Source organism: Colias croceus, chromosome 14 (genome assembly GCF_905220415.1).
Source record: "Colias croceus chromosome 14, ilColCroc2.1".
In the NCBI taxonomy this organism is placed as follows: Eukaryota; Metazoa; Arthropoda; class Insecta; order Lepidoptera; family Pieridae; genus Colias; species Colias croceus.
The window spans coordinates 739,060-758,182 of record NC_059550.1 but is presented as its reverse complement, the minus strand read 5'-3'; the positions used below and the strand labels follow the sequence as shown (position 1 = coordinate 758,182).

General features: G+C 38.1%; 1 protein-coding gene across 1 annotated transcript in view; it reads left to right on the top strand.

Moving 5' to 3' along the window:
- Nucleotides 1–14,947, top strand: part of LOC123697170 (echinoderm microtubule-associated protein-like 2) — a 56,752-nt gene extending 41,805 nt beyond the window's left edge. The window contains exons 9-20 of the mRNA XM_045643588.1: nucleotides 2,107–2,317; nucleotides 2,769–2,972; nucleotides 3,447–3,633; nucleotides 4,211–4,419; nucleotides 7,152–7,278; nucleotides 8,004–8,134; nucleotides 8,827–8,948; nucleotides 9,543–9,675; nucleotides 10,652–10,739; nucleotides 11,344–11,488; nucleotides 13,816–13,897; nucleotides 14,274–14,947. Of these exons, the coding sequence (XP_045499544.1) occupies nucleotides 2,107–2,317; nucleotides 2,769–2,972; nucleotides 3,447–3,633; nucleotides 4,211–4,419; nucleotides 7,152–7,278; nucleotides 8,004–8,134; nucleotides 8,827–8,948; nucleotides 9,543–9,675; nucleotides 10,652–10,739; nucleotides 11,344–11,488; nucleotides 13,816–13,897; nucleotides 14,274–14,399 (1,765 nt within the window). The 3' untranslated portion in view covers nucleotides 14,400–14,947. The remainder of the gene's footprint in view (nucleotides 1–2,106; nucleotides 2,318–2,768; nucleotides 2,973–3,446; nucleotides 3,634–4,210; nucleotides 4,420–7,151; nucleotides 7,279–8,003; nucleotides 8,135–8,826; nucleotides 8,949–9,542; nucleotides 9,676–10,651; nucleotides 10,740–11,343; nucleotides 11,489–13,815; nucleotides 13,898–14,273) is intronic.
- The last annotated feature ends 4,176 nt before the right edge of the window (nucleotides 14,948–19,123 follow it).

Here is a 19,123-nt window from a genome sequence, read left to right as displayed (position 1 = left end):
TTCTACGCGAATCGAAACCATCAATATCCATGACATAAATAAATTCTAGACAGTAGTTATTAATTTTATACACCTACCGCAGACCTTAACTTATCTAGACATCTATTTCTAAGAAATAAATAGATGCTATAATAATATTAATAAATTGTAAAGCACCTACGTATTTACGGTAGATGAATTTTACGCATTGCAATGTACGCCTACATATGCGCCAGAGAGGTTTTTGAACTTGCCTGCAAAAAATACTTCGGAGGTGTATATTTCTTTGATATTATTATGCTATTTTTATCGCATTAAAATGAATTCAAATTCGAGAGATACGTATAATAATGAATTTCTTTATAAAGTTGATATTTTACTGACTCCATAGTCCATACAATCTCCTTGTCGGAAGACTTGATTTAATTTAACGGTGATTATGCAAAAGATCGCTTCAGATAAACACCATAATTAACATTACTAACAGTAATTATTTAATGGAAAACAAATGTACACATTGCGTAACATGCAACACTCAAGAATTACTTAGATTCGAGTGAGAAAATAGCATATAAATATAAAGACCGCCCTTTTTATTTACTTGAAATGTTTGCTGTTTTATATCGATAACATCATATTTATCTTCTTTGCTTAAACCGAGGACAGCTAAGCAGATTAGATACAAATGAAAACATGCAAGCACATCCTCAGTTTATAACCAAAGTTGACGACATGTCTGATGACCCATTTTTCCTAAATACAACGATTACACTCCTTTAATTACTTAATTGTCTCCAACAAGGTTAACCATTCACGAAAGGTCAAACAAATGCCCCATAATATTCATTAAACTAATTTGTTAAAAACCCTTTCAAATAATTACCATAATACGTATCAAGGGAGCCATAACGTAATATGCAACCACTTTACCAATTGACTGAATTTTGGACAATTACCACCCACGTAAGTGGACAGTGTCATAAACATTATTGTTTTGTTCCTTAAAGATGTACCACAAGGTTACAAGACCAATACATGTAATTATTTCCTTTCAAACATTGACTATAGAGTTTAGAATGACTGGTTTGGAAATTCCATAATCAGCTATAAAAACTAATGTGCTACCGTTGACCATATGCGGATGACGGCAAATGTAAAAGGAAACTAAACCACTAAGCACATATTTGTGCACATTTTAAATACCTACAATATCTATTTCACTATTAACTATTCGAGGGTTTAGTAAATCTGAAATTTGGTTTTCAAGATAATGGCGTTTCAAAATTATCATACCTTTTGCATCATCCTAGAATACTTAATGTAATGATGACCAATGTCTTTTGTATTGTCGTTAATTTGACTATTGCTTAGTTCTTTTTTTAAGTTTATTACAACGAAATTATTGCAGTCCAAGGCTAATGCAGTTTGTAAATCTCGATTGCTTTGTTTAGTTACTTGCTGATAATAACATCATCTTAAACAATAAAACTGTATCATTATTTTCGAGTGCTTTGTCTCTAGAAAACGATTATGTAGAATCTGGAACCTGTAATACATTTTTTTAATAAGTTGCTTCCCAGGACAATCTCAATTATTTACCTGAAAATGCCTGAAGCTTACATCCATTTATCTACATATTATGTTTTGTTGCTAATACAACAGGCAATTTGCATACAACTCCAAAAATGACTTTCCAAAATTGAGCAGCAATGATGACAAATGCAAATAATCCTCTCAGTATTATTCATTATGGCTGTAAAAACGTAATTTCCGTTGTACACAAAAGCAAGGCCACTGTTACGCTCTAATGGATGACTGCTGATGAGAAAGGTTCATTCTAATGAGTTAAAAACGGTTATTTCAATGAACCTTTCTCATGATTTTCCATATTTACTAGAAAATCATTAATCATATTAGTATGAATAATTAGATGATGAAAGGAATTTTCATATAGGAAGGAAGTTAAAATACATATAACTTGGAATTGACACAAATAGGCTTAAAAACTATTTACTAAAAATATTTGTGGTGTAATTCCTAGCACATCATGCACCTTCAAATTCTATGGATAACATTTTATTTAAACTTTTCCAAGATATAAAAACTGATTAAACCCTGCACTTCTAGAGGCAAAGACTGCCGCAGCAACCTCTACCTCCTCCCAACCGGGGAGATAGTGTACTTCGTGGCTGCTGTAGTGGTTCTCTTTAACGTTGAGGAACAATGCCAGAGACACTACACGGGGCATACTGATGACGTCAAGTGTATCGCTATACACCCCAATAAGCTGATCATTGCTAGTGGTCAGTGTGCTGGACATGACCGGGTTGATGCTAGGGTGAGTTATGTTTCAAATTAAATAATGCCTTCTTTCATGTACTTGCAATTAACTATAAGTGGTCTGTGGTATAAGTGAAATCTCTTGGCTTGATTGAAGATTAGGTGTGCATCGTGTCAGTGAAGAATTTAAAATAAAATATTTTTTTTAATTTTATTATGATCTGCATTTTCCATAGTCGATTATTAGAATCCATACTCGTAATTACCAATCGCTTTTTGTTTAATCAAACATATTGCATTCCCATAGCTGCAAAACGCAGTTTCAAGCAACGCTGGTGACGCTTTCACAATTATTACATTTTATTTTTTATAATTAGAGTGGTCAAGATTGTAATAGACGAGTATTTGGCTGAATTTTATGTCAAATATCTTTAACAATATAGTCAGTTATCTATAAACACGATTAAAACTTGAAATTATTTACTTAATAGATTATTACCAATTCACAGCCACACATCCGCGTCTGGAACTCCGTATCCCTAGCTACCCTAGCAGTCCTTGGCGCTGGTCAACTCGACCGTGCAGTCTCCTGCCTTACCTTCTCTAGAGCGGACGGTGGAACGTTATTAGCTGCGGTGGACGATGGACCCGACCATTCGATCAGTGTATGGGACTGGCAACGACCGGATAGGCCGTGCTTGGCTGAGACTAAGGTATATGACGTCTTTAGGGATAGTTATACGATCCATTGCTTCATAATAATCATTAAAATCACATGCAATACGATCAAAATCGTTATATTTACCATCAAACTAATTATCATTATTATCATCATATTATCATTAAAAGACGTTGTCATCATCATTTAAAGTGATATTATTATAATGAAAATCATAATCATCACCATCACCACTATTATGACCTTATTCATCATCTTTAAAATCATCATCAAATTAATAATCGATGATATGACATGTTACCGTAGTCGTTATCAGCATTATCACCAGCCTAATTTGCTTTCGAACGAAAAAGTATGAACTTTAGGTCGACAAATGTGACCAAATCGGTCAGCAACCGAAGAAAATACATGCATTTTATTTTTAAGGTTATTTAAACATAATCACAATTATTCTCGGATATAGTAAAACACTTTTCACAGTAGATAACACAAAAATCCCCCATTTCAGTGTTCAGTAGACACGGTAGTCGCAGCGGAATTCCACCCGCTAGACAAAAACCAAATAGTGACGTGCGGCAAGGGACACATCGCGTTCTGGACCCTCGACGCGTCCAATGTGCTCTTCAAGAAGATGGGCATCTTTGAGACACGGGATAAACCTAAATACGTGACCTGTCTGGGATTTAATCATAATGGTAAGTTTAAATTTTTAATGTGTTGTAATAGCAAGTAAAATTATTTTTGTTTTTTATAATTTTGTGGGTAGAATAAGGGTGCTTGAAGTTGCTAAAATTAGTCTTCGGAAGATCTAATTTAATTGTTTTTGTAAATTTTTTTGTCAATAGCAAACATGCCATTAATGTTATGAATTAAAAACAAAAGTGGTTCTGGTGTACTGCCTTGAGGTACACTGAATTTGTTAATAATATAGTTAGATAGTTACGCTCGGTTTTCATGATTGTTTTTTTGTTTTTGTGATTGTAATGTATTGTTTAGTATATAACTAAAATACCGGATACTTCTTATTTTATGTCTTTCTTCATTTATTCGTGAATGAGTCGTATAACGTAATCAAATGCTCTTGTCATGTCGAAAAATATAGTTTTCATTTTTTAATATAATTTATCAGGTTTAAATGAAGCAGCAAGGCAAATGAAGGCTTGTGCATTTATTTTATGAATTCATTGTAGCTAGCTACTTCAACACGGATCCGTTTGAAATAAAAGTTAATTGCACGTCGTCTTCATCATTACCCGGTATATTTGTTTCCAGGCGACGTAATATCGGGCGACAGCAACGGCAACCTGATCGCGTGGGGCCGCGGCACGAACACGATCAGCAAGCTCGTGCGCGGCGTGCACAACGGCGCCGTGTTCAGCGTCTGCTCGCGCAAGGACGGCGCGCTGCTGTCTGCTGGCGGCAAGGACGGGCGGCTCGTGCTGCTGGACGCGCTGCTGCAGCCCGCCGGCACCGAGCGCGTGGTGAGTGTGCTGCTCTCCGCGACGGGCGGCTCGTGCTGCTGGACGCGCTGCTGCAGCCCGCCGGCACCGAGCGCGTGGTGAGTGTGCTGCTCTCCGCGACGGGCGGCTCGTGCTGCTGGACGCGCTGCTGCAGCCCGCCGGCACCGAGCGCGTGGTGAGTGTGCTGCTCTCCGCGACGGGCGGCTCGTGCTGCTGGACGCGCTGCTGCAGCCCGCCGGCACCGAGCGCGTGGTGAGTGTGCTGCTCTCCGCGACGGGCGGCTCGTGCTGCTGGACGCGCTGCTGCAGCCCGCCGGCACCGAGCGCGTGGTGAGTGTGCTGCTCTCCGCGACGGGCGGCTCGTGCTGCTGGACGCGCTGCTGCAGCCCGCCGGCACCGAGCGCGTGGTGAGTGTGCTGCTCTCCGCGACGGGCGGCTCGTGCTGCTGGACGCGCTGCTGCAGCCCGCCGGCACCGAGCGCGTGGTGAGTGTGCTGCTCTCCGCGACGGGCGGCTCGTGCTGCTGGACGCGCTGCTGCAGCCCGCCGGCACCGAGCGCGTGGTGAGTGTGCTGCTCTCCGCGACGGGCGGCTCGTGCTGCTGGACGCGCTGCTGCAGCCCGCCGGCACCGAGCGCGTGGTGAGTGTGCTGCTCTCCGCGACGGGCGGCTCGTGCTGCTGGACGCGCTGCTGCAGCCCGCCGGCACCGAGCGCGTGGTGAGTGTGCTGCTCTCCGCGACGGGCGGCTCGTGCTGCTGGACGCGCTGCTGCAGCCCGCCGGCACCGAGCGCGTGGTGAGTGTGCTGCTCTCCGCGACGGGCGGCTCGTGCTGCTGGACGCGCTGCTGCAGCCCGCCGGCACCGAGCGCGTGGTGAGTGTGCTGCTCTCCGCGACGGGCGGCTCGTGCTGCTGGACGCGCTGCTGCAGCCCGCCGGCACCGAGCGCGTGGTGAGTGTGCTGCTCTCCGCGACGGGCGGCTCGTGCTGCTGGACGCGCTGCTGCAGCCCGCCGGCACCGAGCGCGTGGTGAGTGTGCTGCTCTCCGCGACGGGCGGCTCGTGCTGCTGGACGCGCTGCTGCAGCCCGCCGGCACCGAGCGCGTGGTGAGTGTGCTGCTCTCCGCGACGGGCGGCTCGTGCTGCTGGACGCGCTGCTGCAGCCCGCCGGCACCGAGCGCGTGGTGAGTGTGCTGCTCTCCGCGACGGGCGGCTCGTGCTGCTGGACGCGCTGCTGCAGCCCGCCGGCACCGAGCGCGTGGTGAGTGTGCTGCTCTCCGCGACGGGCGGCTCGTGCTGCTGGACGCGCTGCTGCAGCCCGCCGGCACCGAGCGCGTGGTGAGTGTGCTGCTCTCCGCGACGGGCGGCTCGTGCTGCTGGACGCGCTGCTGCAGCCCGCCGGCACCGAGCGCGTGGTGAGTGTGCTGCTCTCCGCGACGGGCGGCTCGTGCTGCTGGACGCGCTGCTGCAGCCCGCCGGCACCGAGCGCGTGGTGAGTGTGCTGCTCTCCGCGACGGGCGGCTCGTGCTGCTGGACGCGCTGCTGCAGCCCGCCGGCACCGAGCGCGTGGTGAGTGTGCTGCTCTCCGCGACGGGCGGCTCGTGCTGCTGGACGCGCTGCTGCAGCCCGCCGGCACCGAGCGCGTGGTGAGTGTGCTGCTCTCCGCGACGGGCGGCTCGTGCTGCTGGACGCGCTGCTGCAGCCCGCCGGCACCGAGCGCGTGGTGAGTGTGCTGCTCTCCGCGACGGGCGGCTCGTGCTGCTGGACGCGCTGCTGCAGCCCGCCGGCACCGAGCGCGTGGTGAGTGTGCTGCTCTCCGCCGACATATACATCGAATCTTCCAAAAATATTGGCTGAAGCAAGCGCGCACGACACGAATTATTTAAAAATGTTGGCTACTACAGTCTGTGGTATGTGTAGTGTCAGTATCGACATTCGAAATCGAAAATTTAACAATTAAGGTGAAACCGCACTAGAGCGAAACTGCAGCGGAGCGGCGCGGCGCGGCATCGGAGCGGCGCGACAAGAAAAATATTCTTGCCACTGTCTCTTATGAAATAAAACGCACTATAGCGGCACTGCAGCGGAGCGGCGCGGCGCGTCGCGACAGAGATGACTCTCGGAGAATATTTTGTCGCGCCGCTCCGCTGAAGTGTCGCTATAGTGCGGTTTCACCTTAATTCCAAAAGTTTTCAAACTTCGGTCAAGTGTACACTGGGATTGGTTGCAAATTTAATACGTGATATGAAATATTATATCGAAAACTTCCCCAAGTTTGCAGAACTTTTGGAATTTTTTTCACGACCATACAGCAAAAAATAATTTAATTGCAATTTGAACAATGTTCCGGACTGCGGACAAGGTTGCAAAATGAGATTTATTGTCGTCCCAATGTACCAATTCACTTGACCGAAGTTTGAAAACTTTTGGAATTATTGTGAATTGATTGTTTTGACTGACTGGAGTATACAGCAATCAAACTTGGTAAAGCAGTCTCTAACAACATAAGAAGCATTTTTGATAAGTATACGTGCAAAATAAATTTCCTCACTAGTTTTCTAATGAAAAGAATAATCATAAACAACAAAACACATCCATAACATTATGAATTAAAACAAGGTAAGAAAGTAATAAAAACGTTAATTAATGTCTGTTTACGTGATCAAAAAAAAATAATCTTTGTTAATACATAAAATATCACTTCAACTTAAAACTGCACGAAAAAATAGTTTCTATCACTAACATAAAATTCTCCCTTTAGATCGAAGGTCACTACGGCGGTATACGCGTGATAGCGGAAGGTCGCGGGTCGCAGCTCTACATCGGCACTACACGGAATTGTATCCTACATGGTGATCTGGAACTCGGCTTCACACCTGCTGTGCTTGGTAAGACATAAATAATAGGCAAAAATGTCTTATATATATAAAAACTAATGTTGGGTCACGTGTGGTTAAATTGGTCAGGCATCCGCCCCGGTTTGGCGCGAAAGGATGCGGGTTCGAGTCCCGCCTCGTGATCGAATTTTTTCTATTCTTTATAAATTTATAAATACTAGACAAAATAGGTTGAATCAGATCCGGCTCGAAGGAACACCGCACATACCATACTGATATACTTAAAGTGGCAATTTACTATTTATAAATACTGCACTATTAAGTTATACCTAAGTTTTTGTTTAGAAAAGATTTGGTACACCTGTCTCAAAATTCTCTGCATGAGCTCGCTGAAGACATTTAGTTTATCTGTGGTGCTATGCGAGTTATCATATACCATAAAGTCGATCTATGTATTAATTTAATGCAATTTCAAACATTTTTATATAAAAAAAGTTCAAATCCGGCTCGAAGGACCATTAAATCCATATTTGTGTAACATTTATAAAATCAAACATATAGTTTACAACACACTCAATTTTAATAAAATTAACTAGATAACAATTCAAATTCAAAATTTATTTATTTTTCACAAATTTTTAGATTACATTGATTATTAAAAAAACTGCAGATAAAAAAAAATAGGATCGAAATATTGTTTTTTTTAACTAGAAAGTAAAATACTGTAACAGTTAAGGTTATCCACAAACTTAATATTCTATTAATAAACTTTACAGGTCACGTAGACGAAGTATGGGGTCTAGCCGCTCATCCAACCTTACCCCAATTCGTATCTGGCGGTTGGGACAAACTACTTCAACTATGGGACGGACTCAGCCATTCTACTGTTTGGAGTAAGGATATTGAGGTATGTAATATTTCATTTTCAGTACTAAAAATTGTAGAGAAAATGTCTTTATATTTTAGTGGTGTGCCACAAGGTTCTGTTTTGGGTCCTTTGCTATTTGTATTGTATGACATTGAATAATTTAACTTATTGGTGCAAAATGAAAGTGAAACGTTATTTAGTCAGACAACATACAAAATATCAATATGATTTGTTACTTATACTGTTGAAAATGCATTTGTAAATGAAACAAAGAATATAAATTATTAGATTTTACAGAGAAAAAACTTCATTCAAATAGTTACAATCAAGTTACAATACACAACTTATATCCTGATTTTATCTCATTTTGTGCGTGTTCTGACAAATAATGCATGTCATTAATTTTATTCGTATACTTAAAGCCGTTAAGCGTATACTATAATTATTCTTCTTGTCAATGACAAAAAGAATTATCACTTTATTTAGAATTATTATTATTACTTACTAGTAGTCCGCCCCGGTTTAGCCCGTGGTACATATTTCGCAATAAAAGGTAGACTATGTCCTTCCTCGGGTATCAAAATATCTCCATACCAAATTTCATGCAAATTGGTTCAGTAGTTAAGGCGTGATTGAGTAACAGACAGACAGACAGAGTTACTTTCGCATTTATAATATTAGTATGGATTTGATTGTATACTCCAATTTATTTTTAAATATTATGTAAACAGGAGCGTGCCCAAAGCTGCGCTTGGTCATCTGACGGCAGCGTGATCGCAGTGGGCTGTACGAGCGGGAAATGGCTCGTCTTTGACCCAATCTCTAGAGATTTAGTTTCACAACACCAGGATGGGTTAGTATTTGCTTTAGAATCATCATTGTTACTGTTATAAGTGTCTTAGTCGGAAATATGTTTCATACAACCTCAAAAAATATCGAATTTTATAGTTTATTACTACATTTTCGAAGAATGAATATGAAGAAAAGTTAAAATTGTTTATCAATAACGGAATGCGCTATAGTCAGTGATTGGTTTTCTGGAGCGACCCGTTACACAGCATTACATAAGCATCATCACTATTATATTTTGTAAAAGTATATCGAATAGTACAATCTGTGTTATTTTTTCCTATGTCACTATCTATACTATATACTATAATATTATAAAACTGAAGAGTTTGTTTGTTTGAACGCTCTAATCTCAGGAACTGGTCCGATTTGAAAAATTCTTTCACTGTTAGATATCCATTAGCCCATTCATCGAGGAAGGCTAATAGGCTATATATCATCACGCTAAGACCAACAGGAGCGAAGCAACGCGGATAAAACCGCGGGGCACAGCTAGTAATTAATAAATGAGACTTTAAATTGCTTTAATTAGTTCTAAAAATAAAATCGGTTACTAAAAAGTCACATTTTTTTTATAATATTTCTTTGTTAATTCTAGCACGGAGCCAATCCAGACCATCCAATATTCACCAGACAACAAGCTGGTGGCCATCGGCTCGAGGGATAACTTCATTTATATTTACCAAGTGGACGACGATTGTACGAGATACTCCAGACTTGGCAAGTGCTTGGTGAGTGAGTTAGTTAGTTAGTGAGTGAGCTATTGAATGAGTGAGTTGGTGCGTTTGTGCGGCAGTTGGTGGGTTCGTGAGGGATCTATTTGTGTAAGCGAGTGAGTGAGTGGGTTGGTAAGTGAGTGAGTAAATGATTGTTGTTTGGCTTATATTTTGAAAATGTGTATGCTCTAATGATAAAACAACTGATATCAAATAGTTTAAACGTAGAGATTAGCTGATGTCGTTTTACTAAATAATTAATCTAACAACCGTAATTTTTACTTTCATCTCTAAAGTAAAAGATTTAATTTACGAAATACATCGAGAATATTTATTTTGCAATTATAAACTTAAAAATAAAACTCAAAAATAGAAAAGCTAATGATATTTTAATATTGTAGCGTGTGATAGAAAATGTGTTTTACATTAATATTGAATTTCACGCCCCACTAGTGCACGGAAAGAAAGCGTAGACGGGTAAACTTATAGATGTATAATGTAGGCAGAATACACACAACATATTGACATGTTATTAAATTATTATCGACTTTAAAAATCGATTTGGTAAAATTATCAACTTTAAAAATCGATTTGGTAAAGTACGTTTTTGTCCAAATATATATTTATACGATTGATACGCGATGGTATGTAGTCGCTACAATATACTATTAATTTTAAGTTTGTCTTCTTTATATGTCATTATGTTATGTGTGAGTTAGCAAAGCTTAGTGCATTATTATTTATTTTTATAATAAAAACTTGTAGAATATAGAGAAAATAACTTAGGCAATAATTACATATTTTGCTTGTAGGCTTTAGCGTAGATAGATGTAGACTAGAACTTGAGATGAAAAATTATTATGAAAAGTAGAAAGATACATTTTTAAATTCTGTTTCATTTTCTTAAGTTATATTATGGCTTTGACGATAATAATAATAAATTAAATATATTCACAATTTGAATGAATTAAATAATAATGAAACTTAACAGGGTCACTCCAGCTTTATAACCCACCTGGATTGGTCTGAAGACAGTCAATACATCAGAAGTAACTCTGGAGACTATGAATTACTTTACTGTGAGTCGAATCTTATTATAATGTAATTATTTAAATAAATAAATAAATAAAATTAAGTTACGTAGTGATCAAGTAGTATGTCTATACTTACTTTTTTTGAGTATGTTTGTCTAAACATACTCAAAAAAAGTGTAATAAAATAGTTGATAGTAATAATGCTTGATAGTTGTTTACTTGGCATACAATTGGAAAAATTTTAATGTACCCAGGACCTCTCGGTTCTACGCATACGCGTTAACCACTGTACCAAGGAGGCGGACAAAGTATTTTAGTGTTTTGTTAATAATTATGTTATCGTCTATTTTTTAACCGACTTCAAAAAAAAAGGAGGAGGTTATCAATTCGGCCGGTATATTTTTTTTTTATGTATGTACACCGATTACTCCGAGGTTTCTGAACCGATTTACGTGATTCTTTTTTTGTTCGATGCGGGATGGTGTCGAATTGGTCCCATAAAAATTTTATTCGGATAGGCCCAGCAGTTTTTATTTTATGAGCATTTTTGTCTGTAGGTATTTGTGAATTTTGCAAGTGCAAGTTTGAAGTTGGTTGTTTTTAACGCAGTTATCACTTGTTTTGTCTTAAGTACCATTTGTTATCGCAGGGAACGCCACCACGTGCCGGCAGATCCCCAGCCCCACGGCGCTGCGGGACGTGGTGTGGGCCAGCGCCACGTGCCCCATCACCTTCCGCACCGTCGGCGTGTGGCCGGACAGCGCCGACGGCACTGATGTCAACTCGTGTGCCCGGTGAGACATACACATACATAATAACTGCACAATAAAGGTACAAGTCCGAGCCGCAGACCGCAAACTGCAACCGCAAACTGCAAGCGACACCACTTGTTTCTATGAACATCTATGAAATTGATTCGCGCGCGCGGCAACACTGCTAGTAGGGGAGCCCAGGATGCTAAATGTGGATTTACTCGAGCGTCACGGGAACCTATTAGAATTGGTAGATTAGACCATAGCGAGAAAAAAAGGTCCTATAATGTTTTCACTTTTAGCGGTGGGGAAGGGTTTTTTGATTTTTTTTTTAATTTAAAAAAGAAAAAAATTGGCTTGGAAATACTCAAGCGCGTTATATATTGATATTTTGCATGCTCCAGGACGTCACTGAAAAATAGTATACGTTAATCTGACGATTTAAGTGGCGATTTAATCGCTATGAAGAAAGGGTAAAAAATTAAAGTAATATTATTCGAGCGCGTCAGATTAATATATGGGGGGGTTCATTACAATATAAGAAGTCCCCATTTCGCTAATCTGACGATTCGAGCTCAACCTTAGGGAATTATGGATTATTTAAATTTTCCAGCGGGGTCCCTGAGCGCACCCACCAACCATAACTGCTCATATTGACTAGAGGTACTAATGAATAGCTAAGGTACCGTCCCTTATAGTAATCTGACGCGCTCGAGTAAATCCCAAAATCCCCTCTTGGGCTCCCCTACTATGCTGCCTGCAGACGCGACGCGCAGCGACCGCAGACTGCAGTATGCAAATGCCAATTATTGCCATGGCAACTATTTGTTTATTTATATTTTAATTGGTGAATTCTTATGACTTTTGCGTTCTGTGCATTGTGCAGCCACGGCATGCAGCCGCAGTTGGAATAGCGACCGCAGGCAGCATTGCGGTAACCGCAGCCGGTAGCCACAGTGTCGCCTGCGGTTGCGGTCTGCGGCCCGTCTCGGACTTGTACCTTCACCAGACATAACCATGCATATAATAACGAATAACCAATACGAACGCGACACTACATCACTACATCGATGACATACACATACATACTAATATTATAAATGCGAAAGTAACTCTGTCTGTCTGTTACTCAATCACGCCTTAACTACTGAACCAATTTGCATGAAATTTGGTATGGAGATATTTTGATACCCGAGAAAGGACAAAGGCTACCTTTTATTGCGAAATATGTACCACGGGCGAAGCCGGGGCGGACCACTAGTACATAATAACTACACAATAACCAGACATAACCATGCATATAATAACGAATAACCACTACGAGCGCGACACTACATCACTACATCGATATACAACCACCCTTAGTGATTAACACACACTCCACACTCCAATACAATAACTACCACACATAATCAACTTCATACGATACAACTACGCCTACAAATATATCTATACTAATATTAAAAAAGCTGAAGATTTTGTTTGTTTGTTTGAACGCGCTAATCTCGGGAACTGCTGGTCCAATTTAAAAAATTCTTTCGGTGTTAGAAAGCCCATTTATCGAGGAAGGCTATAGGCTATATATCATCACGCTAAAACCAACAGGAGCGAAACAATGCGGGTGAAACCGCGGGGAGCAGCTAGTACATAATAACTGCACAATAAAAACTACTTAATAACCAGACATAACCATACATACAATAACGAATAACCAATACGAACCCGACACTACATTACTACATCGATATACAACCAACCTTAGTGATTAACACATATAATAAAAAATGTGTGCGTGTACTAGTGTACACACGTAAGAAGTGAAACTTCTTTATGACCTTATTTTTCAAAAAATAATATACTATATGCAACTTTTTACTTTACAGAAATACGTGGAATCACGCGTGGTAGGGACAAGAAAAAGATGACGCGTAACGGAAAAATGTCACGCGTAACGTAAAAATGTTACACTAAATTTTTTTCTAACCCCGATAAAGAAGTTTCACTTCAAAAAACCACTACACAATAAACCACTACATTAGCCACCGCCTCCTTAATCCTTATAGCTCATTTATCGAGAAAGACTATAGGCTATATATCATCACGCTAAGACCTACAGGAGCGGAGCCACGCGGGTGAAACCGCGGAGCGCAGCTAGTACAATATAAAACCACACCCACGTACAACCATCACACACACATCATTACAAAAACAATATATCTGTCTGTCCGTTGTGTATAGTAAACCAATAAATCTTCAGATCGCGTCATAGCTTTTCTACATTACAGCATGAAAGCAACAAAATTAACAAAATATTTTGGAAAAAAAAATCTCGGTACGAAATATTTTATTATCATTTCTTATATTTTCAGATCCCATGATGGCCGACTGGCCGCAACGGGCGATGACTTCGGCAAAGTGAAACTCTACGCCTATCCTGTAACACAACCTAAGGTAACATAACATTTATTATATTAATCCATAATCCATTATTAGTCACTTTATGTAATATCGATTTATTGATTAATCTTTATATTATCTTGGCCAAAGGTGCCTACAATTATTTTAGCAGTTTTCCATTACAAACAAACAAAATAATATTGCTTTTAATGAGACATGCTAATATTATAAAATCTCGCTTATGACTACTTTTTATTTTAAATCCTTCTCAAATAAGAGTTATTTATTTATTTACTATGATTAACTTTATTCTTATCAACCGATTGAACAGTTTTAAAACTACTGCCTTTCTTTCATTGAAATTTTGTTCAGTTCTGCCGATTTTAAGGCGATTTAGATCTTTTTTAATATTAATTCTATAAAATTTCAGTCGCTATGTCACCAATACGGCGGCCATTCCTCCCACGTGACAAGCGTGCGGTTCTTACCCGATGATTCCAGACTTATCTCCGGCGGAGGACTCGATACTAGCATCATGCAATGGATTGTTGATTAAGTGTTGCCAGCTTACTGACAATATAAACTGGCAATATGGTACAGCTTTTTGTTTGTGTTGCTATTTTACTGTCAACATTTATAATAAGGCAACTTCATGGATTAACTGAAAAACAAAGTAAGAAGATAGATGCAATGGTTGGAAGTGTTGCCAGCTGTTCCCACTTTCAGTATAAAATACACGAATAACTGTCATTTTTATGAATTGGCAACAGTAGCTGGCAACCCGGATTGACTGAACAAAACTAGCAACATCGCCAACACTGAAATTGTGGAGAATCGCGATGTATTAAAATTGTATGTGTTTAGAAAATGTTACCAAAAATTTAGAAACAATTGACAACAATATGTTAGTTGATCGTATTGGTAACATTTTTAGTGCTGTCAGAATTAAAAATTTAAAGCTATTCATTGTTTGTAATCTTATTTTAAAGCAGCACTTCGATTAGAAACATCACGGAAAGTCAATTATTGTATCGCAAAATGCTAAAATAAAAAGCATTTCAATGTATGAAAAATAATATTGAACAAATTGACTTAAAAAAATTTGTAATATTCCATATGATTGTACCGCATTTTACCCCAATTTTATATTTATTTTACCTTCTGGACCAATATTCAAACTTTGTACTGAAACAACACTAAATAAAATTTATGCACATTTAATACTTTTATCGACTTTGACTATGACATTGAAATTAAATTTTAGATCTAATATTCCTTGTAATCGATATTTGTTTGTTATTTATATGCGTACAAAATAGTTAATGTAATCAAATAATCGAAAATAATAATAAATTATTAATAATCGGTCTAAATCTACACTATTCCTAATATAATTGGTGTTTATCTCGATGTAATAAGGTAATAAAAACGCTTCAGAGCTTATTATGTATAAAATTTGCAAGAGATCATTTGTAATTAAGATTTGTGTTAGTATGTTCACTTAAATCTCGTGAACTTTTGCTAATTTATTATATTTTTATGTTGACGGTACTGCGAACCGTACTTATAACTAACAATTTATTATATTGAATATTGGAATAGTACAGTTAGCATATTAATTTCGAGTACAAATTATTTTTTTGTCTGTTTTGTGGTTGTGAATATGTTTCGTATGTTTCTCGCAAAGGGTTGATAATCCGTCGAATTGATTTCCTACAAATTTACACTTGCAACACTAAGAATATTGTCAATTGTGATTTGAGCTTTTTGAGTGGATTTTTCTTGATGCATAATATTTGTGGCACTTTTATCTGTATTATTTAGATTAAGATTTACAAATTAGGTTATTATTATTTGTATTAAGTTTTATGTGATTTATGGAAAACGTTGGTGTAGAATTATTGGCGTTAATAATGATTTTAAAGTTATTTATTTTTAAGTTTTCCATGGATCAGGTTTTAAGGCCGTGTACGCGGTCCGTGCGCTGTTTGGCTCAAATATGTGATTTTTCAAACCAGATTGTCCATCAACCACTTATCTTACAAACATATGAATTACTAATAATTTTAGGAAATTTTATTGTCTATATAGTTAGTTAAGAGTTTTTTTCAATTAATACAGTATTTGTGAATACCATCAAGATAACTGAGCCGATGATTACTTGATTTCGCTTTTAGTGTCAATTTCGAAGCTAAAAATATCTGAAATCGCTGACAGATCTAACACACAATTTTTTTTAACTAACTGCAAAAATCCTTATTAAAATAGTTAGTTAAAAGATTTTTTTATTTTGGACTCCTAACTTACGAAATTAAAATCCGAACAATGTGAATTTTTTTAGAAATTATAGTCGACAAAATGATTATTTTCACCAAGATATTTGACTTAGTTTGATATAATTTTTACATATTGCAATAAAAGAACGTCTTACTTATAAGATAAAATTTAAAAAATCAACTAAGGTACCTCTATTATTTTTCTACAATTTTTTTTAAAGTACTATAAAACACTGCGCGCGACCCGATTAAAATCAGTCGGCAGCGAGCCTTTCCAGAGAGAGGACATGTTGCTCGGCGCTCTCCTGTGGACTTATGCTGTTCATAGTAAAAGGATAGCGCAAGCCGCGATCTATCGTAATAGATCGCGGAGATTTTGACTTGCGTTAAATTGAATAAGCCCTCTTAAGATAGCAAAGTGGCAACATTCCTTATTTTTAGCATTTCTTTGTAACCTAGTCACGGTTGGTTCATTTCATTTTAATTATTTTAACTCTCATCGCGTAGTGTAAGCACTAATATTGTATTTTTCTGTATATACAAATATATACGATGGATATGTCCGTCTTTTGAATGTGCCTCTAATAAATACAATGTTTACTGAAATTTCGTTTTATTTATCATCACACAACGCATTATGAACCCAACATACCCAAAGAACCTTTATTTTTATTAAAAATCGTATTATTTGCTTAAGACATAAGAAAGGAAAAAGAGTGGTTGAACACGTCTTCTGACAAAAAATAAGAACCCACAAAACTAGTATGTAGTAATGACAAATTTTGTATTATAAATACAAATTTATAAAGAATAGAAAAAATCGATCACGAGGCGGGACTCGTTATTATTATTATCTATTTTAGGTACCTATGTTGTTGTAGACAATACAGGAAACAAACGAAAAAACATCAATTATGCATAGATTATTATCTGTGATTATTATCAATTAGGACTAACCAACACATAAACGCACTACAAAATATGTTCAAATGACTGGTCACAAAAGGCTCATCCTGACATAGGCTATCTTACCCGGCCCTCTTTATTAAAACGTGATTAAATCTTTACAAAGATTCGAGCTACCGCCATCTAGTAGCAAAGTTTGGTGGGTAAAATGTGCAAATGGTACCCCATTAAAATCGCAATCTCAAAATACATTTAACAATCAATAATTTTACATACCTAGTCAGTAATATACACTCTCTTGCCTAGTGTCTATTTAAATAACTAGTAAATTATTTTAGTCAGTTCAAAACCAGTTTAAAAATGGTCGGTACACCTTATTAAGCTTTGAAAATAGCCAAGCAAACGAAAGCAGAGAAGGGAAGGTATTACTTGCTCTGTGGGGAAGGGCGCAAACCTGCAGCCTGCAGGCTGCAGCTACAACTTGTATCTTGTTTTAAGTGTGTATCGTAGTATTGTTTGTATCTTGCGATTTGATTAACAATTTGTAAATACAAATATATAGGTAACATTTATTTTGTTTCTTTTGTGATGTTAATAAAATTATTATTCAATAAATTACTTATTGTTTTATTTACCTAACCGATTGCCTATAATCTAAAACTAAGACAAAGAGATATATAGATGTAGAGGGATAGACGAGAACCATGTTCAACTTTGAAAGTTAATAAATATAAAATATAATAATAAAAATATGTAACATAGTTACACACATTACTATAATAATATAACAGCTCTCGTACTGTGTGTTCACTTTTTAGTTTTTTCAACCAATAGAATTTATAATAAAATTTCTTGTAAGTAGTTTAACTGTTAAATGTAAAAAAAAATGAAAATGTTTGTTAAATTCAAATTATCTCTATAATATAAAAATGAATCGCAAAATGTGTTGGTAAGCACTAAGCGCATAACTCGAGAATGGCTGAACCGATTTCGATAATTCTTTTTTTATTATATTCCTTGAAGTACGAGGATGGTTCTTATGGAGAGAAAACGTAAACATGTACCACGGGCGAAGCCGGGGCGGACCGCTAGTGTTTAATTAAAAATCTAAACGAAGTGTTAATACCAAGTTTAAATACTGATAAAACCGTAAGAGGTTATAGACAGCAGAATATAATATTCAAATTCTGTATCACTTTAGGTGAATTTTAATCTTTAAAAGATTAGCTATTGAATTTCTTTCATCATTATACACGAGAATGAGAATCTGAATTGGTGGTAATTTAAAATAAATCCGGCCAAGTGTGAGTCGGACTCGCGCACCGACCACCGAGGGTTCCGAACAAACCTACTTTTTATTATGTTGTAACTCTAAAATGTATGGTTTAGCAATTTTTCCTTTATCTGTGCTATAAGACATTGATTTTAACCAAATTTCAAGACTCTGTGTTCACGGGAAATGCAATCAATGTAGGTGATTCCCTTGCGTATGTTGAAATTTGAGATAATTTTCAGCATTTACGTCTGTATCTCCTGATTGCGTCGACATTGAAATTTGATTTTATTACAGCTTAAAGATATTAAAGCTGAGTTTTTGATGTGAACACTTTTGAGTTTGAGTTTAAAGCGCGTCACACACAGGGAAAGATACTATAATATTTTATGTTAAGATACTCTAATATAAAACGTTATAGTACCTATCTTAAGTTATTCGGTATCAGCGCGGACCCACAAAATTTCGGGTCATTTGTAACAGGATGGCGGTTCTACAGGGGTCTTAGTACGCAATGACAAAAAGAAAAATGATGGTCAGAACGCTGATACCGGATACCTTAAGATACTATAACGTTTTATATTAGAGTATCTTAACATAAAATATATCTAACATAAAATGTATATTCACCGTGTGTGACGCGCTTAATTCAGAGTTTGTTTTGTACTAAAGGACGAGTAGGTAATAGCTAATATTCAATATAACGTAAAGAGATAAAAGTATGATGTGTTTTTATAAAGCATGACCTAGCTCATGTTTCGAAATCAATGTTGATATTATTAAATTTATGTATGAAGGGGATAACGGGATATCCAAACACACTTA